This window comes from Ursus arctos, unplaced genomic scaffold (genome assembly GCF_023065955.2).
Source record: "Ursus arctos isolate Adak ecotype North America unplaced genomic scaffold, UrsArc2.0 scaffold_7, whole genome shotgun sequence".
Lineage (NCBI taxonomy): Eukaryota > Metazoa > Chordata > Mammalia > Carnivora > Ursidae > Ursus > Ursus arctos.
Genome location: NW_026623089.1, coordinates 54,982,719 through 55,010,637, shown reverse-complemented (window position 1 = coordinate 55,010,637; position 27,919 = coordinate 54,982,719). Strand labels below are relative to the sequence as shown.

Below are 27,919 nucleotides of genomic sequence, written 5' to 3'. Positions count from 1 at the left end.
CGCTGGCGGGACGTCATTGTCCAGCGCCAAGTCCCAGGCAGCTCCAGCCAGCCTCCTTTAGGGCCTGTGGCCTCGATGTCCTTCCCCCGGTGTGCCCTGTTGTGGGCTCGGCTCCCGGCGGGGCGCCCGGCTGGCCACCGGGCAGCGCTCTGCTCTGTCCTTCGCGCCCGTGTTGAAACCCTGCCTGGGGCTCTGGGGCGCGTGTCTGCGGTTGCCTCCGCCTCCTCCTCCTCCTCTTCTGCGTCGGGGGGCTCCAAAGCCCCGAACACGTCCCTGTTCGTGCCGCTGACTGTGAAACCTCAGGGCCCCAGCGCGGATGGCGACGTCGGGGCCGAGCTAACCCGCCCTCTGGATAAGAGTGAGTGCGGGAGCTAGCGAGGGCGGCGGGGGTGTCTGCGGGGCCGAGGCGTGGCCGCGAGGAAGCTGCACCCTGTTCCCCTGGAGACCCCGCAGTCCCCTCGAGCGTTGTCATCGTGCCTGTCAGTGCCTGCCTATTGCGCTGGTTTGTGAGCCCTTCAAGGCTTGGGACTGCGTCTTACTGAGTCTTTAATATGCCGCCCCAAAAGTGGTCTTTTCCCTTTCACTGCGCCCCTCTCGGAACAGTTTAATCCCCTTCTGATGTGACGATTCACCTTTCTTGGCGTCGTTAGATGGACGACCGCTTTTTCGAGTATCCTTCTTTGTTTCTCCTCCGCTGCCCAGAACTACTGCTTTTGAAAAGGGTCAAGGGGATGGTCAGTGAAAAGCCAGAGGAGGATTTCTTTCAGGATTTTTTGTCATTTTTTGTCATCTTCGCAAACCTGGCACTGCTAGCTGCCGAGAGGAACCGGACTCAGATCCAGATCTCTTACGCTCCAGAAACTTAGTCTTGCGGGGAGAAAGGATGTATGGATACGAACTGTAATAAAAGTTAGAACATAAGGGTTCCTCGGCAAAGGTGGTATGTATCCTTGATCATCCAGGACTCCAGAGAGAAAGGAATCCCTCAGTTTCAGCAAGTGGCAGCAACTAACTTTGAATGGGTTTAACAGCGAGGCGTGCAAATGGTTTCAAGGGGAATTTCAGATTATAGGGCTGTACTTCTTTAGTTTCTGGATGATTAGGGAGGCAGGGAATTTCCTCTGACCAAATGAAGCTCTGGGAGGGCGAGGGAATGGTGTAGCTGCACAGGGCACTAGCTCTCCAGGAGTTCTCTTAGGCAGTTCACTTCAACAAGCAAGTGGTGACTCCTATTGTAATTTAAACATACAGTAGTACAGCATATTATGGGCCAAATACTGGTTTTGGGGGCAGAAGTGCGATACTTTCACTGCCTAGAATGCCCCTGTGATTCCTTTTTTTTTTTTTTTTTAAGCAGTGGCTAATATTGAGTGTTTGATAGAGACAGGTACCATTTTAAGCATGTGACTCAATTTTCCTAATAACCCTTATGAGATAGACAGTGTCTTTGTCCCGCCCGAAAACTTATTTGTATGTCTGCTATGTGCCAAGCACTGTTCTAGTCACGCAGTAGGTCCTGAGTATCTACCTATCTGTGTTTTTTGCTTGATTATAACGCATTTAGCCCTGTGGTTGTAGATTGACTGACTGCGGGTAGAAAGATGGTGCATATTTGTGAGTCATGCAGCACTTAAGTTACTGGTCTGATTTAGAATTTCCTACCTTTTCTGCATTTCCTAGTTGGTAACATGAGGATAATATGTTCTCTGCCTACATCTCTGGATTGTGAAAATCATCGGAACATGTTAGGCAAAGAATTTTGAAAAATGTAAAGGGATGAACAAATGTAAACTAAAATTATTTGTACTAAATATTTGCTGTTTGAAAAATGGAATTGAAAGTTGGGTTGTCGGGGCGCCTGGGTGGCTCAATCGGTTAAGCATCTCCATTCGGCTTGGGTCATGATCCCAGGGTCCTGGGATCGAGCCCCACATTGGGCTCTCTGCTCCTCTCCCTCTGCCTGCCACTCTGCCTACTTGTGCTTGCTGTCTCCCTCTCTCTGTCAAATGAAGAAATAAATAAATAAAAAGTGAAGGTTGGATTGTCACCCTGCAGTAAGAATCTGATATGTGGAAACTGGGAATACTGTTCCCCTCGAAGCCCAAGTGATCTACCCTCCTATAAATCTAGGTTGATGTGAGGATTTAATAAAATGATGTATTTTTAGGTTAGTATATCAACAAGGGCTTTTTTTCTTTAGGCTATAATAGCTGGTGTAAAATTCCTTAGACATATTTCTACTCAGAATCAGCTGGTTCCACCAGAGTAGTATTTTTAAGAACTTTGGGCACTATTATGAATTTTTAAGTGTTTAGAAGTTCTAGCAATGAGATACAACTACTTGAGACGGCAGAGTAGCCCTCCTCTTTCCGGGAAAGGGCGCTAGGCTGGAAGCTTGGGGCAGTCTCAGGTGGAGCGGCGAAGGAGGAGGGTAGGATCCTCCAGACACCGAGATCAGCCACGGGAGCCTGGCTGACCACGGGGCAGACGTTCCAGCAGAGCGCGATCTCCTTTTGATTTTTGGTTCAGCACTGGCTTGTTTACAGGCGGTGGCAGCAACTAATAATATTCTTGGTGGATTTTATTAGCAGTTGTCACTCCTCGGGAGAGTATCAGATTAATTGAGGCAGGTCGTGGTAGTTTCTTCCCAGATTCTAGTAGTGGAAGATGGGTAGATGCACACTGGAACTTGCAGAGCTGTTGCAAGAGGGTTGAAGCCGCTCGCCTCCCTATTAGCAGAATGAACTGGAGTCAGAGTTTGGGGGAAGCTTGTCAAAACACCTGGACTCATGTGTTCTGGCATACCACTTATGAAGTAGGGAATCCGGGTATAATGCTAAGGGGGTCAAGATTATGGAGGCAGTCGCTGCACAGACTGTTAGGTGACACTTTTCTGTTCAGAGCACATCTAGCTTTCTGGATGAGAATCATGGTTGCTGGAGGAACCTTATGAAGGAGCAGAAGCTTAATTAAGTCATTGTAGTTTGATGCAGGATATCAGGCACGGACACATTTGGGGATGTAGAGAATAGTTGAGGGTCCTTCGTCTCAGTGCTGATGTCACACCTGTCACCGGAGAGCGAGGCAGGAGGGTCTGAGGCATTTGGTCTGATGCACCCGTCTGCTGCAGTAGTTGCCCGGGGAGCAAATCTAGTGTTTTTAATTCCCTTTGTGATGATAGGAGAGGTTCGGCATGTTCTACACCCGAAGCTACTTTTATACTGTATGTTGGCTAACTGGAATTTAAATAAAAACTTGGAAAGGAAAAAAAAATGTTCATCATGAGTTGTGGCCGCTATTGGAACAATATTCCAGCATATTTTCATATTCAATGACAAGGGTAGTAATACTAGTTGTAATATTAGAGGGAAAGGAACTAAATGCCACCACTAAGTTGTCTCTGATACAGTCCCTTCAGGATTGATACTGCCTTTCCTTTAGGGATCCTAGAGATTTCCTAACCTATTCTGATCACTTCCCTCCACTTGTGTTTCCACTGTGGCTTTGGCCTTTCCAGTTCTGTTATTAAGAGAGGTTGAGTTGTATACTTTTCCAGCTGCTTCTCCAGCCCTCAGGCGAGCTGTAGCTTTGGTGTGCTGAGATGGGATTCTCTTTAATTATGGATGTGTACGGTGAAACAAGTGAATTAAAACATTTTAACAAAATGGATAAAGCCTATGGTTGAAGCAGCCCCAGTTGGTAACGGCTGCTTTGTTCATCACCACGATGTGGGACTGTTATTTTTGAGTAACACTCAGGTGAGGTAGATTCACAGTTTAGAGGAAAACCTGTCCTGATGGACTATCCTGAACATTTTGTTGTCTCTTCAAAAAAAATGTAATCATTTAAAACAGTGCAACTGGCTTAGTGTTTATAGTGGGCCTCTTAATTTTAGCAAATGCAGCTGAGTCTCAGCATAGCCGTATTAAATCCTGGGCTCCCGTTGCAGGGGGCTGGGAGAAACCTATGTATTACTTGGTGAACAGCTGTAGTGACTGAGCCATTTCTGCTGTGGCTGAAATCTAGAGGGTGTCTCCTTTAATCACTGTTAATTTTAATGAGAAGTAATTATGACCAAAAATCAGGTCATTCTGTTAAGAATAGTGAAACTGTTAAAGCTTAATTTTTATGAAAGGCAAAACTTACGTTTTCATATACTTTTGTGGTTAATTAAAAAATTTTCAGTGCTATTTCTATTAAAGTTTTTTACAGTTTTCTTTTAAAAATTGGTAGTGGATTTGGAACATCCCTTTAGATAAAAATAAAGTGTTGATACAGAGATTTTTTACAACAGCTTTAAAAAGTAACACGTATGTCTTAAAATTCATCCATTTAAAATGTGTAATGGTATGTTTGCAGGGTTGTACGACTATCACCATAATCTAATTTTAGAACATTTTCACCTCCCCGAAAAGAAGTCCCATACTTAGTAGTAGTCACTCCACATTGCCCTAGCCCCACTCCCGTCACCCAGCCCATGGCAACGGCTAATTCGCATTCTGTTTCTCTTAGGATATTTCATCTAAATAATATCGCACAGTATGTAGTTTTTCTTGACTAGCGTCTTTCACTTAGCACAAGAAACCTTATGCTTGAGTGAAGTATCCTTGAATATCTTGATTCTTGCATAACACTGTAGTGTTAGTTATAGAAAATGGGTCAATTCTAAACAAATGCGATGTCTTCAGTTTGTATCAAGTCTATAGTTCTGCAGAATTTCCCCAAGCAATTGCATGTGCTTTTTTCCAATCTTTTATTTGTCACTGATTTTTCCACTATTGATGGAAAGAGATGATTGCCCCCACTGGGTACAAAGTAACAGATACCCAGAAATATCAGGATAGCTGCTGGTGATAGGTGATATAGATAGATAGATAGATAGATACATCTTCACATTTCATTGTGGGCAAATCTAGTGCCTAAGCCACTGATCTTAAAATTCCTCATTATGCAAAACAAATTTTTATTAGTGGGATGCTTTATTCAGGCTTCATTTCTTCAGTAAGTATTGTTTATATTGTCACTGCATGAAAATGCGTTTGGTACTTGTGCAGGAGGTAAAAATACAGGCCACTTGGCCTTTCTGTGTTTCGTGGACAAAGACTATATCCTCCATTTTGGCCTGTCTTCCCAGAAATACAGTGTGTGTGGCTGGATCAGTGAACGTTTATCTCTGGAATAATGCAGTAGTATTTAACATGTGCAATGTTAGTACAATTGCAGCTTGATTGATTAAAATATTTTCACTTACGAAATTATTGATTCGTACTGGCATGTTGCTTCGGCAGTCATCTAACTCGCCGTCCCCTCCAGCAACGTGATTCGCTACCATCACCCTTGAAATAGTCTTCTAAGCCTTGCTTGCGTGCTTACGGTGACCAGGAGCTGGCACTTTTTTGAGGCAGCCCCTTTTCATTGTTCTGTTTTTGTATAAATTCCACTGAAGTCTGCATCCCTCACTTCGCACTCACTATAGTTATGCCATCTAGAACAAAAGTAAGTGTAGTCTGTTCTTAAAATCATCTTCATCAAACAAGATCATCCCTGACCTCTTTAATCATTTCAGTAAAAGCATGACGATCTGGTCCCTGCAGTTCTGGTTGTCTTCCTAGGTACCTGTTTACTCCTCACTAGTAGATGTTTAGAAAGGTTGTAAGTAAATCAAACAGAACATGATCATCTAAGAGTGGCCTGATGGAGGCTAAGGGCGATGTCTGAGCCTCTGCACCTTGCTTATTCCTCTGCAGTATAACAGGAATATTCTGTTATTTGACTTTATAATTTTTCTAGACACTCTTTTGCACTATTAAACCATAAAAAATCAACTAAAACCTTTAAGTACTTGAAACACTCTGTAAAGTGCCTTGAGCATGACTTCAAGTTTCTTTTGTTCTTTGGGCATTTCTCCATCTAGAAAACCAAAGTTAAGCACCTCTTTCTTTCAGATGAAGTAAAGAAGATCTTAGACAAGTTTTACAAGAGGAAGGAAATTCAGAAACTGGGTGCTGATTATGGACTCGATGGTAAGGCTAACAGCATTTCCATTAGAGATATTTTATTAACTTCTTAGATCACAGCTTTGTCAATCTTGTGTGAGACCTCCTGTGCCTGGGAAACAAGTACATACGTGTTGTCTGGAGGATGTCCCTGACCTTTGCTTCTGTCTTGACAGGAGTTTGGCGAGATGCACCTGGTGATCCGGACACACAGCAAAGGAGCTGTGCTTTCCTTCACGTGGTGCTAGGATTTCACTGTAGGCCAGATGATGATAAACCAGCTGTAGGAGCCCACCCCCCAAAAAGAAAGAGGGCACTTGGATGAGTTAGGTGTGATGTGTATATGTCACTTTTAAATGAGAAATGAAATGAAAACTTAGTCCTGCCTATTTTGGTTTTGTGTTTCCCACAGCTCGTCTCTTCCATCAAGCTTTCATCAGCTTTAGAAATTACATCATGCAGTCTCATTCTCTGGATGTGGACATTCACATTATTTTGAATGATATTTGCTTCAGTGCAGGTAAGTGTGTAGAGACTTTTAAAAATCTCTTTTAAAATGTGTTGAGCATACTTTGTATTTCGGAGCTTGTTTGTTGTAGAGTGGGCCCTATTCACACCGTCTGTAAATAATTCTGTGCTTTCATAGGGGGCCTTCTAGGTCGTTTTGCTTTTATAGTGGGTCCCTGAGCTAGTCATTAAATCAGCCATATATCTTAGACTGGAGGAAGGCTGGAGCCTTGATCTAGCGCCTTCTGCTCTCCGTTATGGGTTATGTATAGGCCACAGCGAAGTGAACTCTCACAGAAGATAGAACTAATATGTGAAGTGAACTCTCACAAAAGATAGAATTCATACGTGGCGGATTCCATCTGTTTCTGCCACTGACTCTTTCTCTCTTTCGTATCAGGGCAGAGTTTTTGCGATAAAAGAAAAAAATGTAAGAACATCATTGTTGTGTCCCTGTCGGCATTTGGCTTTGGTTATGTTTTTTAAATGTAAAGTGTTTGCACCTGCATTTCTCTTCAGTAACTATAGGTCTTTTTACTAATGTATGTTTCCAGGTTATTTTTAATTTAACTTTCACCAATGCTGATTTTTACCTGCTTATATCAGAGGAGTAGAACATGGTGGTTGACAGCCAATTTGCTGTTCTCCTAGAAAATGTAAGTGAAATTAGGAAGAAAACAAGACAAAGCAGGATCTGAGAAAAGGATAGAGTTCCTTGCTCCAGAATTTTTCTTTTTATCCTGGCAACGGCCCCTTGACTAGCTCGCTAGGAAGGAAAGTTTCACTAGGTCTGGTTATGGATGGCATGTAGATTGCACTTGTTAATGCAGTGTTTTATTTTTCAGCTCATGTGGATGATTTATTTCCATTTTTCTTGAGACACGCGAAACAGATATTTCCTGTGTTGGAATGTAAGGATGACCTACGTAAAATCAGTGACTTAAGAATACCACCGAACTGGTTAGTTTCTTTACTTGTGGATTTGAAATGCTAGTTTCTAATCTTGGCAGATTAGTGATTATTACATTTTTTTATTGTAGGCTGGATGATGAATCATAAGGAGTCTAGGAGTTGTTTTCCCTAGAAAAACAGGCAGTTAATTCTGGTGTCTCCCCTTGATTCTGATCAGGCTAGCTTGTAGGTTTTACTAGGATAAATCTAGAGTAGCCCTTACTTTACGGTGTTGGCCTTATAATTTAAGTGTGGCCTTTCTAGTGTCAGCTGAATGTCTGGGTGTTAATGAACTCTCACCACTACCACCACTGTGGCTGGAACTCCCAACATCTAGCGCTTTGCCACCTCTTTGAGACTTTCTGCTCAAACCCTTAGCAAGCTGCTCTCTGCAAGGCTCTGCACATGTGCAGCCCAGCCCTTGTTCAGGGACCTAAGGGAAGCCTCACTTCAAGGCACCTCCTCTGCTGAACGCTTTCTTCTCTTCCACGCTTCGTGCCCTTCAAATTCCACCTGCTTTAGCATCTCTGAGTTTGATTTCTACTGCTCAGCACATTGGGACTGTCAAACTTTGCTTGGGTTCCACCTCTCCCTACTGGGGTGCAGTAGGGCTCATCTCAAATGTTCCTTTGTTCCAGGGCTTATAGTCCTATACTGCCTGTTGTTTATGTCCCCAAGCAGCTGTGCCATGTATTTTGTCCAGTTTATACTTGTTTGTGGTGGGAGGGTAAGTCCTGTACCATTCGTCATGGCCAGAGACAGAAGACCCAGTCATTACATTATATCTATTGAAATTCGGAAGCCTTGGAATTATTTACTTATAGGGTCATATATTTAGAGCTGTGGAAATGATGTCAACATATCTGTGGAGCTGATAGCAGTTTAAACTTACTCTGAGTAACTCCTGAAGAGAAGGGACTTGTACAATGGCAAAAATACTACGGAATTAATTTGCATTTAGATTTTTCTGTCCTCTAGTGAGTAAATGCCAGTCTTGGAAAACAGTCAATATTGTTTAATTTTTTCAATTTAATTTTTTTTTTTAATTTAATGTATTTATTTGTCAGAGAGAGATCACAAGCAGGGGGAGAGGCAGGCAGAGGGAGAAGCAGGCTCCGTGCTGAGCAAGGAGGCCGATGTGGGACTCGATCCCAGGACCCTGGGATCATGACCTGAGCTGAAGGCAGACGCTTAACTGACTGAGCCACTCAGGTGTCCCAATTTTTTAAATTTTTAAAAAAGATTTTATTTATGTGGCAGAGAGAGCGAGTGAGCAAGAGAGCACAAGCAGGGGGAGTGGCAGGCAGTGGGAAAGGGAGAAGCAGGCTCCCCACTGGGCAGAGAGCCCGATGTGGGGCTTGATTCCAGGACCCTGGGATCATGACCTGAGCCAAAGGTGACACTTAACCAACCAATCCACCCAGGCGCCCCAACAGTCATCATTTTAGTGTGGATCTGAAACTCATCATTTTATTTAGTTTTCCAGAGATCCTATCATGTGAATATTAACAGGATGTTTCATTGGAATTGTTTTCAGTTGATACCTTTGCCAGGATGGATTTTGAGGTGAATGGGAATAAGCTGTTTCCTACTTATGTTTTAGGTACCCAGAAGCCAGAGCCATACAGCGGAAGATAATATTCCATTCAGGCCCCACAAACAGTGGAAAGACTTACCATGCAATCCAGAAATACTTGTCAGCAAAATCTGGAGTGTATTGTGGTCCTTTAAAATTACTGGCACATGAGATCTTCGAAAAGAGTAATGCTGCTGTCAGTATATTACAAATATTTGCTCTTCTTGTTAGTTTGGGAGGGCTGGGCAGGGTGAAGGTGGGAGGTGGGAAAGGGCATGTGTAGTACTTTACCAGTAATAAAAGTTGCCATAGTTCATTGTACTTTGTAAGATGTACAATTTTTTAATGTACAACTGAGAGAGGAAAAGATGCTGCCAACTGAACTCTGACCTGCCATTATGCTGCATCCTGATTTCAGAGATACTAAAATGTGAAAAATTGTGTATTGGAATGAATGATCTACAGTATCACAGAATATTTCACAAAGACAGAGAAATGCAGAGAATTACACGCAAATAGCTTGAATCCACTACCCAACTCCCATCAGATTCTAACATTTCGCTATACTTGTTTTATTAATTTTTTTAAGAAATAAAATGTTGATATACTTGAAACTCCCTCTGAGACCCTCCCCTGCTTCCTCAGAGTTAACCTACTGTGTTATGGTATTTAATTTACCATTTTTTTAGATTAGACCTCTGATGTCATGAGCTAGAACTAATGATAAAGACTGAAGCCACCCGTTCAGACCTGTAAAGGACTGAACATCCTGTCATCTGAGGCATCATTCCACTAAACAGGCCACATTCTGGTTCATTGTTTTATTATGACTATAATGAATTATGACTATAGTGTGAGGTGAACAGGTTTGGGAAGATAATTTGCATTCTCTATTTTTTGTTCTGGATGATTTGTGTAATTTGGCATAGGTCATGCCTTCTTATCCATAAATAAGAAAGTATTTCCTCAGGACAAAGACTTTCTTTTACATAACCACATGGTATTTCTCGAAAGCAGGGTATTTAGTATTGATAGAATACTATTATTTAATCCACAATATATATTCAAATTTTGCTAGTTGTCAGTAACACCACCACCACTCTCTTCCAACCCCCCAGGATTCTGTCCAGAGTCTCAACACTGTATTTTGTTGTCATGTCTCTAGTTTCCATTAATCTGGGACAATTCCTCAGGAACCTTCTTTTATCTTTCATAACCTTTACATTTGGAAAACTACTGGTCATTTGTGTTGTAAACTGCCACTCAGTTTAGATATATCAGATGTTTTTTCATGATTAGTTCAGGCCTCTAGGGAGACCAGCTGTCCTGGATTGCCTGGACTTTCCCAGATTTAGCACCTAAAGCCCTTTGTCCTGAGGAACCCCTCAGTTGTGGGCAAACTATTATACCATACGATTAATGCTGCTCCTTCTCAAAGAATTATATTAGGAGGTCTTCACGTTCTTAAATATTATTTATAATCTTCTTGAATATAGAAACAATCCATGTTCATTTTATTTTAATAAATCAAAATAGTACAGAAACATACAAAGTTAAAAAGTGAAACCGCTGCAATTTCTCATGTTCGTGTTACCTGAGAATTTAGCCGATTTGAGATATTTCCAAGTTGATGTAGATTATGTAAGAGAGCCGCTTTTATTTTTCATAAAAATTTTCTTTACAGGACTGGGAATAAATTTAATGGTAATTGCAAGAATACTTTATTAAACATCCAAAACTTCTTTTTTCGCTATTATTTTAAAGGTGGTGATAATTCCAGATTTCTTTTTGTCATCCTAGGGTGTTCCGTGTGACCTGGTAACAGGGGAAGAACGTGTGACGATAGATGCAGATGGGAAACAGGCTGCCCATGTTGCTTGTACAGTTGAGATGTGCAGTGTTACAACTCCCTGTATGTATATGCCATTTAGAACATATGAAATGTGTTTTTTATTGTAAAAAATTTTTTAAGTTGAGATGAATAGGACAACATACCCAGTGCTCCCCACCGCTGATAAATGCCAGACGCTATGGTGTTTGCTTTTGAATGTTCCTTTCCCTTTTTCTCTTCAAGGAACTAAAATGTTAACAAGCATGATATTTCCTTTGTACCACTCCCTGATTGAGTTCCTCTTTTGATCCTACTGCTATCAAGTATTTGGTATATATCTTTCCTGTCTTTTTTTGTATCACTGATATGTATTACTTATGAGTACTGTAGATTGTGTATTTTGTTTATTTATTTTTATTTATATATTTATTTTAAAGAATTTTTTAGAAAGATTTATTTGAGAGAGAGAGTTGTGTGTGCAAGCAGGGGGAGGGAGGGGGAAACGGACTCCCTGCTGAGTGCGGACCCTGAGATCATGACCTGAGCCACAATATAGAGTCAGATGCTTAACCAACTGAGCCACGAAGGTGCCCCAAGGTTTTTTTTAAAGTGTATTTATTTATGGGGCACCTGGGTGGCTCAGTTGGTTAAGTGTCTCCCTTCAGCTCAGGTCATGATCCCAGGGTCCTGGGATAGAGCCCATGTTGGGCTCCCTGCTCATCAGGGAGTCTGCTTCTCCCCCACTCCACCCCCTTGTGCTCTCTCCCACTCTCTTTCAAGTAAATAAATACAATCTTAAAAAAAAAAAAGGTTATTTATTTATTTAGTAATGTCTACACTCAACCCAAGATCAAGAATTGCGGCTCTTCCAACTGAGCCAGCCAGGCGCCCCTAGATTGTGTATTTTAAAACGTTGATGGGATTATTATATTGTGTTATTGTTCCATAACTTGCTTTATATTCTACACAGCATGTTTTTAGATCTAGTCTTGTTATACATGTATCATATTGTACATATATCACATATATCATAAATATACATATCAGGTTTATTCATTTAAACTTATAACTAAAATTCTATCTTACAACTAAAATTATTCATTCCCTCCCCTTCTAAAGAATATTTAGATTGTTGAAAGTTTTTCACTAATGGGCACGTGGGTGGCTCAGTCCATTAAACGCCTGTCTTCAGCTCGGGTCATGATCTCGGGGTCCTGGGATTGAGCCCCGTGTCCCGGCTCCCTGCTCAGCAGGGAACCTGCTTCTCCTTCTCCCTCTGCTCCCCGCTCCCCCCCCCCCCCCGCTTGTGTTCTCTCTCTCTCGAATAAATCAAATCTTTAAAAAAATAAAGTTTTTCACTATTATATATCGGACTTCAGTGAACTTCTATTTAAGTAGTTTTGAAAATATTTTAAGTAAAAATTAACTTCTTACCAGTAAGTAGTCATATGTCTTCATTGTAGAAAATATAAAAATAAATGCAAAGAGAAGGAAAAAAAACCTATAATCTCCTAATCCTCCCCATCAAGAATCAACAAGAGTTAACCCTGTGGTGTGTATTTTCCAGATTGCTTCTATGTTTGTGTTGTGTATGCATATACTTATGTGTGCATTGTGGGTGTGTGTATTTAATTAAATATGGATTATATATTATGGACTTGAGTTAGCTTTTTTCATTTTAATAATTTTTCTGAGTAAATGGATAGTTTTTAAGAAATGAGTTTATTATAAATACATTGTAAAAATTTAGATAGCACAGAAGTTTATAAATCAAAATTCCAACTTCTGTCCCCTGATGGTTTAATCTGATGGTTTTTCAGTATAAAATATGCTTTCTTTTGTTTTGTAAATGTTACTGTGGGCATATTAATTTTTTTTTAATGTGCTCTTCTCATCTTGTTATTTGAGGAAAAAATTATAATTTATATGACTTAAAGAGAATAAAATAATATGGTCAAAAGCATTTTGGCATTAGAAAATAAAATGAGGTACTATTTTTGCCACAGTGATAAGCTTAAAATCCGTAAGAATGAGCATAGCTAGAGGTCAGGGAATGATACTTGCTATTCTGCTTTCTGCTTCTGACGTCCGTCTGGGTCCCTGTGATAGAGAAGCTTCATTTGTAGCAGTGCTGTCTACTCCTTGTTCCTGGAAGCATAGATACTTTCTCTTTTACTACCCTGTGGGTGTTAATTCTTTTTTTTTTTTTTTAAAGTTTTATTTATTTTAGAGAGAACATGTGCACGCATGCACAAGCAGGGGGAGGCACAGAGGGAGAGGGAGAGAGAACCTCTGAAGCTGACTCCCCGCTGAGCGTGGAGCCCAGTGCAGGGCTTGACTCCGTGACCCCGAGATCATGACCCTGAGCTGAAATCAAGAATTGGGCACTCAACTGACCGAGCCAGCCAGTCAGTTATTAAGCAGATTCTCTGGGCTGCCTCTGAGATTGCAGAAAATAGGACAGAGGGACCTACTAGATGCTAGATGGCCTGGGTTTGAATTTCATGTTTTTAGATCTCACATTCACTAACTGCACATGCTGTGTAACCTTGAGCCAGTGACTTTAACTTCTCTGGGCTTCAGTTTATTCTTCTGTAAAATAGGTAGAATGATGATACTTACTGTATAGGTTTGTTGTCAAGATTAAATGAGCGATACTTGTAAAGCACTTCGAACAAGCCTGCCAGAAAAGAAGTGCTCAGTGAGTGACGACGGTGATGATGGTGGTGACGAAAGCTTGAGTTGTGCTGCTATAATTTGTTCGTGACACTGTTTAAGTAGATTGTATTGCTCACAACAACTTCTTGTTGTAGATGAAGTGGCCGTGATTGATGAAATTCAGATGATCAAAGATCCAGCCAGAGGATGGGCCTGGACCAGAGCACTTCTAGGTGGGTGGTCTTAATGCTGAGACCTGTGCTTTGTGACATCTGCTCGGAGGTGCATTTCCCTGCTTGACATTCCCAAGTAGTCATTAGGATCCTCTCTTTTTGACAGAAATCAAACAAAAAAGTCAGCCTAGTGTGAGTTCTTATTTCCTAAATATTATTTTAATTATGGGAAGTCCAGTTTTCTCACCATAAAGTTAGCAACCAGTTAATTAAAATGTTCAAATCTCACCATCTTTACACAACCACGATTAACATTTTGGTGTTTCATGCCAGTCTTTTTCCTTGTGAGTATGGCGTTTTGTGAATATATTATTTTTTATCTTGCTTTTTTTCAGTCTTCTTGTTTCATAGACTTTTTTTCACACCGCATATTAATATTGCATATTCTCCATTGAAGAGCTGCACTATTTTTTTTCCATAGAGTTGAACATTTTTTCCTGTTACTGATAGTGCCACAGTGAAAATTTTTTGTAGCCATAGCTATTTGTTTATTTAGGGTAGGCTTCTGGAATTGGAGTTTTTGAGATCCACGGACATGAGTGAACATTTCTGCTGCTTGATATTGGAGTGGATTTTTGATCAGCGTGTTGTAGAGCAGGTGTTCTCAGATTTAAAAACCCATAGCTGAACTCCTTCAAACAAAGCGTATACATTAAAGTCTGTAATTTAAAATAGATGATAGTGGATCTACTCAGCAGTAAGGAGCTTGGAGTTTCATTTACCCTCCAGCCCTCAGCCTCTGAGGCACCTTAGTGATTCCATGGAGCCTGAGTTGCAAAATACAAGTGTGAGATTCAGTGCTAACCATCAGAATGCCGGGTTCCAGTCCTGGCTGGTTTCACCCTCTAGTAGACTCGGAACCTTGGCCAAAGCAGTTTAAAAGCTCTGAGATTCATAAAAATAGAGATAATCTTTGCCCACCAGAAGGTTGTTATTTTGAGGTTTGCATCAAAGAGATAATATTGATGAAAACACTTGGTAAAGTTGTAAAGCAATAGGTAAGCAAACTTAAAGTATTTTTGCTATATAAGGTGTTACATACTTAATTTCATAGCTTTAAAAAACTACTGATTTTGCATTTAACAGGACTGTGTGCTGAAGAAGTCCATTTGTGTGGAGAATCTGCTGCTATTGACCTGGTTACTGAGCTTATGTACACGACCGGGGAGGAAGTGGAGGTACCAGATTCTGTGCTTTGTCTCAAGGTGGCGTAGCAAACGGCCTAGGGTACCCCGCAGTGGCTTCGTAGGTCCCAGAGAGTGGCAGAATCAGAACTTAACGACAAAGAACGCTTCATTTTCTCACAGTTGACTAGATCATACATACTTGGTTGAATATCTTGATCTGAATCCTCGCAGAATTGCCATCATGCCCTAAGCCTTCCAAAAGTACTGGAGACTTTTCATCTTCTCTTGACAAAACCTTTTGGAGTTGAGCAGATCTCTTTAGAATTAAATAAATCAGGAATGTTGGAAGTTTGAAGCTTAGCAAAAGTTCATGGTTTTCAGAGCCTCAGGTGTCCAGTATTAGGACCTTTGGTATGTATCTAATTGATAGAGATAGTTTGTATCCCTTTCTCATATTCATAGAATAGAAAGTAACTGGTTTAAGTAACAGGTTTACTTTTAATCCTTGGTTTGTTTTTGTTTTGTTTTGTTTTTTACTGTACTTGAATAAGATGAAGGAATTTTAAAAAATTGGTCCATTAGTTTCGTGTTCAGCTTTCAGGGAGAGGCTGGAATGTAGTAGAAGAAATTCTGAGTTCTAGGCTTTGCTGTTTTTAGCTTTTCATTCTTAGGCAAATCACAGAAGGCCAGAACTGAAAGAATTCTTATCAGACCTGATCTTTTATAGGGCTCTATTTAACTTTTTCATAAAATGGAAATAATAGTTAACAAGCATTCTAACGTTACCAAGTTGCCATGAAAATTGAATATATATGAAAGTGCTTTGAAAATTTGTGAAATGCTGTATGGCATCTCATGGATTTAGAAATACCAATGAGAACTGATGGTAACATTTGTAATATGAAAATAAATTTTTTTTGTATTTTCCTTTGAAAAATGTTGGAACTTGTCAGTTACTTTTTTTTTTTTTTAAAGATTTCATTTATTTATTCGACAGAGATAGAGACAGCCAGCGAGAGAGGGAACACAGGCAGGGGGAGTGGGAGAGGAAGAAGCAGGCTCATAGCGGAGGAGCCTGATGTGGGGTTCTATCCCATAACGCTGGTATCACGCCCTGAGCCGAAGGCAGATGCCCAACCGCTGTGCCACCCAGGCGCCCCTGTCAGTTACTTTTTAAAAAAGATTTTCTTTATTTATTTAGAGAGAACACAGGGAGGAGAGGCAGAGGGTGAGGGAGAAGCAGACACCGCCCCCCCGCTGAGCAAGGAGCCTGATGTAGAGCTTGATCCCAGGATCCTGGGATCATGACCTGAGCCAAAGGCAGATGCTTAACCAACTGAGCCACCCAGGCGCCCCAGTTTTTAGCTACTTTTCATTGCAAGTTTTTCACTTAGTTATTAGTCACAAGAAGTTAAGCGTGTTATTTTACAATATCATGTCTTTATTGTAGGTTCGAAACTATAAGAGGCTCACCCCCATTTCCGTGCTGGATCATGCATTAGAATCATTAGACAACCTTCGGCCTGGGGACTGCATTGTCTGTTTTAGCAAGAATGATATTTATTCTGTGAGTCGACAGATTGAAATTCGGGGATTGGAATCAGCTGTTATATATGGCAGTCTCCCACCTGGTAATTATTGGCTTTCATCATGACAGGGATATGAAATCTCTTTTGCTATTTATGTCGAGCTATGTATAGAGAACACAGTAAGAGATACTGAATTAAGTTGCATTATACATTAATAATTTATTATGGGTCATATAAAACAAATTTCTCTGGTTCATCTTGGTGAGGATAGAAGTTTTTATTTATTTATTTATTTATTTATTTATTTATTGAAAAGATTTTATTTATTTATTCGACAGAGATAGAGACAGCCAGCGAGAGAGGGAACACAAGCAGGGGGAGTGGGAGAGGAAGAAGCAGGCTCACAACGGAGGAGCCTGATGTGGGGCTCGATCCCACAACGCCGGGATCACGCCCTGAGCCGAAGGCAGACGCTTAACCGCTGTGCCACCCAGGCGCCCCAGGATAGAAGTTTTTAAATTCATAGTTCTTGCTGCTATTAATGGACTGTATTTTAAATGTTGAGTTGATGATTTTTCTTACAGAAATTCATTAAAGGGGCCCCTGGGTGGCTCAGTCAGGCATCTGACAGTTGATTTTGGCTCACGTCATGATCTCAGGGTTGTGAGATCGAGCCCCATGTTGGGCTCTGTGCAGGGCGTAGAGCCTGCTTGGGATTCTCTCTCTCCCTCTCCCTCTCCCTCTGCCTCTCCTGGCTCACTCTTTAAAAACAAAACAAAACAAAACAAAACAAAAACATTAAAATGTGAAATATGAGCTTGGTAATTGTGTTGAAGTTGTAGTCTGAAATCTCTCTCTCTCTTTTTTCCCCCAAGAGAGCGAGTGTGAGTGGTGTTGGGGGTGGGGGGCAGAGGGAGAGGGAGAGAGAGAATCCCAAGCAGGCTCCGTGCTCAGCGTGGAGCCCAATGCGGGCTCAGTCCCAGGACCCTGAGATCATGACCTGAGTTGAAATCAAGAGTTGGATGCTTAACTGACTGAGCCACCCTGGCACCCAGAAACAATAAGAGTTTTTATTCATAAAAATGGAGAGTAAGAGGTGAGGGGTTCCAAGATATACTTAGTGTGATGTGGTAGAAGATTGAGAACGCTGAACTAACATAAATTCTTCTTATTTTAGGGACCAAACTTGCTCAAGCAAAAAAGTTTAATGATCCTGATGATCCATGCAAAATCTTGGTTGCTACAGATGCAATTGGCATGGGACTTAATTTGTAAGTAATTTGTTTTTAATAATCATGGATATTCAATGGGTTAGATGGCAATTAAACATTTTCTAATTGGCATTAGAATGGCCATACATTTAGGTTTAGGAGAACGGGTATTATAATACAGATCTGAGATTTATCTTGTTTACATTTCTTGAGGGAATAAAAAGAAAATACCACACAGTACAAGGAGTTTTGAGTGATACTCCCTACCACTAACCTGTTACATTATTTCACTGTATTTTCAGTTTCTCAGTCAGCAAGTGTGTAAGTGCCCATTATGAATGTGGGGCTAGTCATTAGCTCTTGGAGTAACAGTATTATGCCTAAGTATTCCTCTCTGGGTAATCAAGGCAATTATACCTTTATGAATTAAAGAACTATTCAAAGCTGTTAATAGCAGTCAGCTTTTGTTTTTGTTTTGTTTTTTTGTTAGAGCGTGTGAGAGGGGAGGGGTGGAGGGAGAAGGAGAGAGACTCTCAAGCAGGCTCCCTGCTGAATGCAGAGCCCACCACGGGGCTTGACTCACAACCCTAAGATCATGACTGGAGCTGAAATCAAGAGTCTGATGCTTAACCCACTGAGCCACCCAGGGATAGCAGCCAACTTTTATTTATTTATTTATTTATTTTTCAAGATTTTATTTATTTATGTGACAGAGAGACAGTCAGTGAGAGAGGGAACACAGCAGGGGAGTGGGAGAGGAAGAAGCAGGCTCCCAGCGGAGGAGCCCGATGTGGGACTCGATGCCAGACGCCGGGATCACGCCCTGAGCCGAAGGCAGACGCTTAACGACTGTGCTACCCAGGCGCCCCAGCAGCCAACTTTTAAAAGCAGCCTGAGAACACTTCATGTGATTTACTTGTTTAAAAAAAAAAAAAAAAAGTTATTTTCAGGGTGCCTGGGTGGCTCAGTCAGTTAAGTGTCTGACTCTTGATTTCAGCTCAGGTCATGATCTCGGGGTCCTGGAATCGAGCCCTGAGTCGGGCTCTGCACTCAGCGTGGAGTCTGCTTGGCCCCCTCTCTCTGCTCCTCCCCCTGCTCATGTTCTTTTTTTTTTTTTTTTTTTTTTTTTTTTTAAGATTTTATTTATTTATTTGACAGAGATAGAGACAGCCAGCGAGAGGGAACACAAGCAGGGGGAGTGGGAGAGGAAGAAGCAGGCTCATAGCGGAGGAGCCTGATGTGGGGCTCGATCCCACAATGCCGGGATCACGCCCTGAGCCGAAGGCAGATGCTTAACCGCTGTGCCACCCAGGCGCCCCTTTTTTTTTTTTTTTTTTTTTTTTTAAGATTTTGTTTATTTATTCGACAGGATAGAGACAGCCAGTGAGAGAGGGAACACAAGCAGGGGGAGTGGGAGAGGAAGAAGCAGGCTCATAGCAGAGGAGCCTGATGTGGGGCTCAATCCCATAACGCCGGGATCACGCCCTGAGCTGAAGGCAGACGCTTAACCGCTGTGCCACCCAGGCGCCCCCCTGCTCATGCTCTTGCTCTCTCTCACATACATACATACATACGTACAATCTTAAAAAGAAAAGTTATTTTCTGTACCTTATTGAAGGATAATTTACAAACTCCACAGTTTACCCCTTGTAAATGTACAATTGAACGATTTTTTAGTAAATTTACAATTTGTTAAAAAATATTATTTAATGGGAAGAAAAAGAATGACTGACAAACCTCTTTTCCTTATTTTGTGAGCAGTGGACAATATTGTAAGCAGGCCTAAACTAGAATTGCAGTGAGCATTTCTGAATGACCCAAATGATGGAGAGTTTTTTATACAGCAGTCTGAGCGAGTACTTTTATTTCTGTTTCAGGAGCATAAGAAGAATTATTTTTTACTCCCTTATAAAACCCACTATCAATGAAAAGGGAGAGAAAGAAATAGAACCAATTACTACCTCTCAGGCCTTGCAGATTGCTGGCAGAGCTGGTAGATTCAGCTCAAAATATAAAGAAGGAGAAGTGACAACAATGAATCGAGAAGACCTCAGTTTATTAAAGGAAATTTTGAATAGGCATGTGGATCCTATAAAGGTAAGGTGCAACGTGTTAATTACTTCTCTGTGGAGGACGGCCATCCTTCCTTCACCCACCTTCCAGACTCTTGCTTCTGACACTTGGAAACAGAAAAAAGCAAAAGAAAGTTTTGTGCCGTGAAAATCATGTCAAGAAAGCCCTACTTTACTGCTTTGGAGAGGCATAGGGACCCCTTCATCAGAGAATAGTGTGCAAGTGAAAGGTCCAGATTAAACAAGTTTAATGAACCTGATTTTCCTTTAGTTCTTCCTGTAGTCTAGCGATGGGTAGGGTAGGGGCATAGTTGCTTCAGGTGGGCACACAGCTATGTCAGCAGACTGAAAAACCCCAAGAAGCTTGAATGTAGAAGAAACCCTTGAGTTTGGGGCAAAACGGTACTAAGCAATACAACGTCGAGCCAGTAAGGACAAGGTTCAGTTTTGGTTAGTGCGGTTAAGGAGGCAGCAGCGTATGTATTTTAAACAAACTGTTCCAATTTAAGTTTCTTGGAAAATTCACTTATAAATTAACGTGGTTCGTCTCATTTTTCAGTGGAGCTGGTAAAGGGGAATAGAAATGAGATATGATGCAGGGAAACTTTCCTGGAAGAAAGCTGTGGTTGAACTAATTTCTGTAGCTTTTGTTAAGAGTGCAGTTGATAATGACACACCCCTGCTTTTCTCCTGTGTGCCTCATTTCCTGTGCTCATACTCTTCCTCCCTCCCATGACTCATTTCTTCTTTCCTCCATTCATCCTTTGCTCTTTCTCTTTCCCATTCCCTTTCTCTCTGCGTATTCTTACCTGTAGACATTTATTAATACTGGAATATGGTTGAAGAGATCATTGGCCTCCAGTTTAGACATTCTCTCCTGTATTTATTTATGCTTGTCTCTCAGTTTCATTGCCTTGGCTAGAGCAGTTGGGTTTTCCTTGTTCATTTTTGTTCAGTGAAGATAACTGAGACTCCGGAAAGCAGTTTTGGTACTGTTATCAGATCATCATAGATTTTAGGAGTATAACTAAGGTGTATGTGAAAGATTGACTAAATCATCTCCTCAGCTTTCTTAATTGGTAATAAATGGGAAAATGATGTTGCTTTTTTCTTTTTTATTCAAATTCTTGTCATTTAACTCATTTGGCAAGAGCTTAGCCCGAATATAGGACTTTATTTTGAAATTACTGAGGAAAAGTTGCCCTTTAAAAAGAAGAAAACTTACCGTTGTTCGTTCTTTTACGAAAGGCAGCCGGTCTTCACCCAACTGCTGAGCAGATTGAGATGTTTGCCTACCATCTCCCCGATACCACACTCGCCAATCTCATTGTAAGTCAGAACTCACTTTCAAATCTCTTCTAAAATCTAAAATTTCTTTTCTAAAAATGTTGATATGTCAGACAATTACTAGTTAACCTCCTGGGCATCAGTGGATAGTCTGTTTTTGTGACATTGCTACTTGTGAAGTTTATCTTGAAAGTGAGAAAACGTTCTCTCAGAGTCTTCTGGGACTTTTATCCTGAGGGATTTTCTGAGTATTTCCATTTGGGAAGGCTATGGGGGAGGTCTTTTAGCTTGGGAAGGCAGTGAATTAAGCAGGCCTTTCTAGAAGACTGTTACAGATTTAAAGAGGTTGTGTTTTGTAGACTTGAGTACTTTATTCATGCCCGCCTAGGCAGTCCAGTAATGTGTCTTTTCCCCCACCCAGGATATTTTTGTAGACTTTTCACAAGTAGATGGGCAGTATTTTGTCTGCAATATGGATGATTTTAAATTTTCTGCAGAGTTGATCCAACATATTCCATTAAGTCTACGAGTGAGGTATGTTTTCTGCACAGCTCCTATCAACAAGAAGCAGCCCTTTGTCTGTTCTTCATTGTTACAGGTAAGCCTTTGTCTTTATATTTTGAGTTGTTTCAAGTCCGTGCATTTCCCCAAACAATACTTCGCTATTCAAATTAAAACAATTGGAGAGTATCTTTCAATATGGGATACTATATAAGAACTTAAATACAAAGTGGCTCTGTTTTTCTTACAGGCAATTTTTTGGGGGAAAGGGGAACTATTGCTTTGTATTTGGGCTTATATGGTAGCCTTTGTGAAGAAGCTAAAACAAAAAGACTATAATTTTTTGGGGGGGGGTTCTTTGCCTAATGATACAGTTCTTTCTTTTTTTCTCTTTTTTACTTTTTTGGTGTGCTTTTTAGTATTTATTTTATTTTATTTTATTTTTTATTTTTTAAAAAAGATTTTATTTATTTATTTGACAGAGAGAGAGACAGCCAGCGAGAGAGGGAACACAAGCAGGGGGAGTGGGAGAGGAAGAAGCAGGCTCCCAGCAGAGCAGGGAGCCTGATACGGGGCTCGATCGCAGGACCCTGGGATCATGCCCTGAGCCGAAGGCAGACCCTTAACAACTGAGCCACCCAGGCGCCCCTGTTTATTTTAAGTAGGCTCCACACCCAACGTGGGATGTGAACTCACAGCCCTGAGATCAAGAGTCACATGCTCTGGGTTGCCTGGGTGGCTCATTTGGTTGGGTGTCTGCCTTTGGATTGGGTCATGGTCCTGGGATCGAGCCCCTCATTGGGCTCCTTGCTCGGTGGGGAGCCTGCTTCTCCCTCTGCCTGCTGCTCCCCCTGCTTGTCCGTGTGCTCTCTCTCACTCTCTCTTTCTGACAAATAAAATCTTCAAAAAAAAAAAAAAAAAAAGAATCATATGCTCTACCAGCTGAGCCAGCCAGGCAGCCTGATACACTTCTCTCTTAATGGCATTGGTTAATATTTTTTGGAAGGAGAAGGGGAGGTGGGATTAGCTGTGGCAGTAGTATTCAGTTTTCCTGATTATAAGGTTCTGAGCCAGGGATTGCTATCTTATATGAGTTTGGTGCCAAGCTTCCAGCCCCTTTTCTTTTCATTCATTTGCGGGGGTACAAACCTCTGCCTTCTGAGGAGCATAGGATGCACCCAAACGGCGGAGGGCAGGGAAGGGCAGTGAAAGCTGAACTTGCAGCCCCCTGCCATGTCCCCTCACCTCGCTGAGCCCTTGCCTCTCCCCCTATTGCCTCTGCCTGGAGTGCCATCCCACTAAACTCCCAAAGGCCTCCTCTTTGAATCCTCCTCGGACTTACAGTCTCACCGCTATCTTCTCTGTAGAACTCAGCATTCTGCATACTAGCTGTGTTCCTACCAAATCTGTTTCTAAATTTATATTCTAAATTACTTTGAAATCACATGAATAATACATAAATGCTTTCTTGCTGCACTAATTAAAACACTACAGATAGGTTAAATTGGGTTACCACCCCCAATCCCAGTCTTTGACAGAGCCACAGTTAACAGTTTGTGTCATTGCAAACCTCTTGGTTGCATGTGCCTACATATGTGTACATATAGAAATTCTAGTTTTGTTGCGTGGGTGTGTTTTCCCATAAATGTTATGATGAATTATTCTGCAACTTGCCTTTTTCTCTTCCCATTAGTATGTCTTAGAGGTATTGCATTTCCAGGTATTTACCTAGAAAATATGTTTCTTAGAGCTGACATTTATGGGAGAGTTAGTTAGCATAAGGTTGAAGTTTATGGAACAAAGTCTCAGATGCTATCAACTGACCTGGATGGAGCTTGAGTCCATGGCCCCGACCCCATTTATACCATCCTTCAAACGCTGTTCTAAGGAAGCAGCAGCATTTTACTAAGGAGTAAGAAGTCTGGAGTGGTACAGGCCAGCAGTTGCTTATATGTTCTGTTATTAGCATGTGAAATTTAGAGATTTTTTCTTTTTTCTTGATCACCATTATTACTGAACTATAAAAGAGCTCAATCCCATTGATGGCCTCTGATGCCCCCGGGATAGTTGTTCGAATCCGGTGTTCTAGGGAGCGCCGTAGGGCTGGCTGCTGGACGGGGTATCTGATAGGCGTCTCTCCCTTCCCTTCTCTGGGCAGCTCCACACTTAGCTCTTTTACATACTGGGTTTCCATTAGTTTGTGGCCACAAATATTAAAGCCAGTGTCTTTGTAAGAGAAATTGAGTTTGGCTTGTCCTGCTTTAGCAGATTAGTATGGTCACATTTCCATCAGTCATGGGTATCCTGTTTGGCATTTATTAAGCTTAGCAGAATGCACAGCTGAATTTAATAAAATCATAACATTTTTAAAAAAAGATTTTATTTATTTATTTGACAGAGAGAGAATGAGAGCACAAGCAGGTGTAATGGCAGGGAGAGGGAGGGGGAGAAGCAGACTCCCCACTGAGCAGAGAGCCCGACATGGGGCTCAATCCCAGGACTCTGGGACCATGACCTGAGCCAAAGGCAGACACTTAATTGACTGAGACACCCAGACACACCAAATTGTAACACTATTTAACCATAGTTGTTCTAAAACTGCCTTGCCTCTCTGAAGTATCGACCTTGCTTAGGTTAAACATTTAGAGATAATTTTCCTTAATCAGGAAATGAACCATTTGAAATGAGCTTATTCTTGAAGCTAAAGATTCTAAACTCTTGCTCTAGCGGCCTTACATGGTTGTGGTCTGCAGACAGACTCTATCTGTCTCATATGGTTGTGGTCTGATGCATAATCATGCCTAACATTGGTGGGGAGTGGGAGCAGCCTGGTTTTCCAAGCACTTTCTCCCAACAGTGTCCTGTGGTTCAAGATTGCGGTGTGGTGGTCTTACGGTATTGCTGAGGAAGCTGAAGCACAGAGCGGTGACTTGGCCAAAACAGTACAGCTGAGTGAAGAGGCAGTCTTTTTACCAGTTTGATTGACTCATACCCGACCTTGTACCAAGCCACCCCAAAGAGTTTCTTTATGATAAGGGAGGACATTAACAAGATACAGCTCATATTTGTCGTTATAGGAGTATTGCACGAAGGGATAGAAATGAGAGTCTTTGATGTCTGTCCAGAACTTAGGACATTAAATGTTCATAAAAGTCAACAGACTTAGGCTCTGGAAAGTTAGTTCTTATACAACTTCTGATACACATATTACTGCCCTGGTTTTGGAAAATGAAGGAAACCGCCCCCCCCTTTTTTTCCTTAAAAGTATCTTTGTAAAATATTAAATGTTCTAAAAAAATATAGAAAAGTGTAAAGAAAGATACCAGCCTGCTTATTGAAACATAACCACAGTTAATGTTTTGTTGTGTTTTCTTTTTCTAATTGCAGACTTAAGTGAATTTTGATTCTTTTACCAAACTCTCTTCTTTTCTTTCAGTTTGCCAGGCAGTATAGCAGGAATGAGCCACTGACCTTCTCATGGTTACGCCGATATATTAAATGGCCATTACTTCCACCTAAGAATATTAAAGACCTCATGGATCTAGAAGCTGTCCATGATGTCTTGGATCTTTACCTGTGGCTAAGGTATCAGATTTTTCCCTTTAGGTACTCTCATTTTTCTAAGTAATAGGGGAAATCAAAGATTTTATGAATGAATGGTCTTTTGCTCTCTCAAGTTAGACACATTTTTGCAAGGTGTTCTATGTTATGTTTATTGTCTTTTATGGCTGTTGAGCTTTGTTTGTACCCATTCCAAAAATGACTGAGGGACTTCTTATGATTCTAGTTAAGACAGGTAGGTGAGAAGGTTTACTAGATCCTTACTACACAAATGGTGGTCCCTGGACCGAAAGCTTTGGTATCACTTGGGAGCTTGTTAGAAATAGAGAGTATCAGGCCCACACCAGACTTAATCAAACTGCATTTTAACAAGATCTCCAGGTGATTCACTTGTACATTAATATTTGAAAGGTACTGTGTGAGGTCAGTGATTTTCAAAGGTGGGGCATGTCCCACCGGGGAGCATATTGGAATCACTTAAGATATGAGTGATGACCTGCCCTCATAATGACAATATTCCTCAGGTGTACTGGGGCAGAAATAAAGGTTGAGCAGAGGCATTGGATAGAGTTTGCAAAAACAGAACATTTAGGATCAATCAGTGTTAAGATGTAGTTACATCAGTGAGCTAAGTCCAATACTGTGAGAAGAGCTGTTGTTATAACGTAATATGTCTCTTTCCCAGCTACCGGTTTATAGATATGTTTCCAGATGCCAGCCTTATTCGAGACCTCCAGAAAGAACTAGATGGCGTTATCCAAGATGGGGTACACAACATCACCAAACTGATTAAAATTTCAGAGTCACATAAGCTATTGAATTTGGAGAGCTTGTCAGCGGAGAACCAGTCGCGACTGTCAGGAACTTCAAAGGGCCAAGCTAGAAGGATGCGTGGCACCAAAACGCTAGGGAGTAAAGCTGCTGAGCCACCTGGCCCCGATGCGGGAGAGAAATCCCTTGCTTCCAGATTGGTGCAGCAAGGCCTCCTCACTGCAGACATGCTGAAACAGCTAGAAAAGGAGTGGTTGACACAGCAAACAGAGCATGGCAAAGACAGAACAGAGCCTGGGACTCCCTCTCCCTCAAAAGGGACAAGAAGGAAGAAGAAGGAATCTGATTCAGATTAGTTTTATTTTATTTTTATTTTTGCAAATAAAAATATTTTAAAACCCTTTTTTTCTCATATGTATTTTCTCCCTGCTGTGGTATTGTGGCTGTCTCTTACTGTTTTTTTTTTTTTTTCTTGACTTGGGAAAATAAGCTCTTAAAGATAACTAAACTACTATTTATTTCAACATTTAAAAATTACAGATGTATTAGAGATTCTGTTTAAAGCTTTACATAGTGGCCATGTATAGAACAGCACTAAGATAATGCACTGTCAGGAGCTGTGTATGGGCCTAAATCAGTTTGGTGAATAGTTTTGATCAGTTTCCTAACCATTGCTGAGGATGTCATGGTTGGAGTTGGTTCCCCCCCGCCTTAAGATTTATTTATTTTAGAGAGAGAGTGTGTGAGTGAGCAGGGGGAGGTGCAGAGGGAGAGAGAAAATCTCAAGCAGACTCCCGGCTGAGTGCAGAGCCCGATGGAGGGCTCGTTCTCATGACCCTGTGATCATGACCTGAGCTGAAACCAAAAATCACACTCTCAACTGACTGAGCCACCCTGGCGCCCCCTGGAGATTTTTGAACCACATTGCTGTCTGTTGTACCCATGTGCCAGAGGCTGTTCTCGGTGCTGGAATTATGCAGGAAGCAAGACAGATAATGTTTCTGCCCTCATGGAGATTATATTTTGATACGGAGTGAACAGGAGTAAGTTAAGAAATGATGTCGGCTCTGTGAGGGCAGACACTGTTGTTTGTGAGTTCACTGCTGTGCTACAGCACCTGAAATACAGTAGAGGCACAATCTTTGTGAAGTGAATGGATATAATTTCAGAGAAATGCTAGAACGAAGTAGAATAATGAAAAGAGAGTGGCGAGGCTTTGGAGTTGGACAGATCAGGGTACAGTTTGTCTCATCACTGCTAAGCTCAGTGACCCTGCCCTCTCTGGGACTTGGTCTCTGCATGGACAACAATGCATGCCCAGTTGGAATTGTCCAGTAGGTTAGGTGTGATGAGATCCTGTTTAGCACAGGGCTTGGTATACACGATGTGTTTTGTAAATGAACCTGAATGTTTGCGTTCATTCTGTGAATTGACCTCTTAGGTCATTTCAAGAGCTGAACTAATTTCTTGAGCAACTGCTAAATGGAGGCTGGCTTCAGACTAGGGATTAAACCTGATTTGTGTGAACATGGGTCAAGGAACAGCCAAGTTTACTAAGCTAGTCATCTCTTTCTGGCTTTTTTAGTACAGTGTTCAGATGATATTTAATTGAGATGGCACTCTTTATTCTTCTAACCTTTGGTTTCATGGAAATAAAGGCTGAACAGGTGGCACTGACTATATTTCTCCCTTGCTTGTGGGTAAACATTAGTGAAATGCCTAGAAGGCATATTTCTTTTGATTCTCTGCATTTGAGCAACTTCACCTTCTAGAATTTGCTTTCCACTGTGACTTACACCCTAGCAGACCTAGTCCATTCTTGCCCAGATGGTCTCAAGAAATACTCCTGAACTGACCTGGATAATGGATGTTATCACATTGTATTTAAGCAATAACGTATATCACTTCATGTGTCATAATTCTCCCACTTTCTCCCGGTTGGGGGCCAAGTTGGTAAGTCAGAGAAGACACTTAGGCAAGACAATTGCAAATGCAGGACATTTAAGTGTTAGCAAAGCCTCAGATGAGAGGAGAGGGGGTAAGGAGTGCTGTAAGGGAAGAAGGGCTGCTTGAACACTGAATTAAGGAGAGTTTATTTATAAACAGCG

The 27,919-nt window shown here is 41.4% G+C and overlaps 1 protein-coding gene across 1 annotated transcript; it reads left to right on the top strand.

The window, feature by feature from the left end:
- On the top strand, positions 1–26,212 carry SUPV3L1 (Suv3 like RNA helicase). Its single transcript, XM_026504359.4, has 15 exons — positions 1–358; positions 5,946–6,023; positions 6,409–6,516; positions 7,349–7,463; positions 9,058–9,226; positions 10,831–10,942; positions 13,675–13,752; positions 14,839–14,930; positions 16,330–16,510; positions 17,586–17,679; positions 19,497–19,716; positions 20,940–21,020; positions 21,400–21,576; positions 24,916–25,064; positions 25,726–26,212. The coding sequence occupies exons 1-15, from the start codon at positions 76–78 to the stop codon at positions 26,165–26,167; spliced, it is 2,379 nt and encodes a 792-aa protein (XP_026360144.1). The 5' UTR covers positions 1–75; the 3' UTR covers positions 26,168–26,212.
- Positions 26,213–27,919: the final 1,707 nt, after the last annotated feature.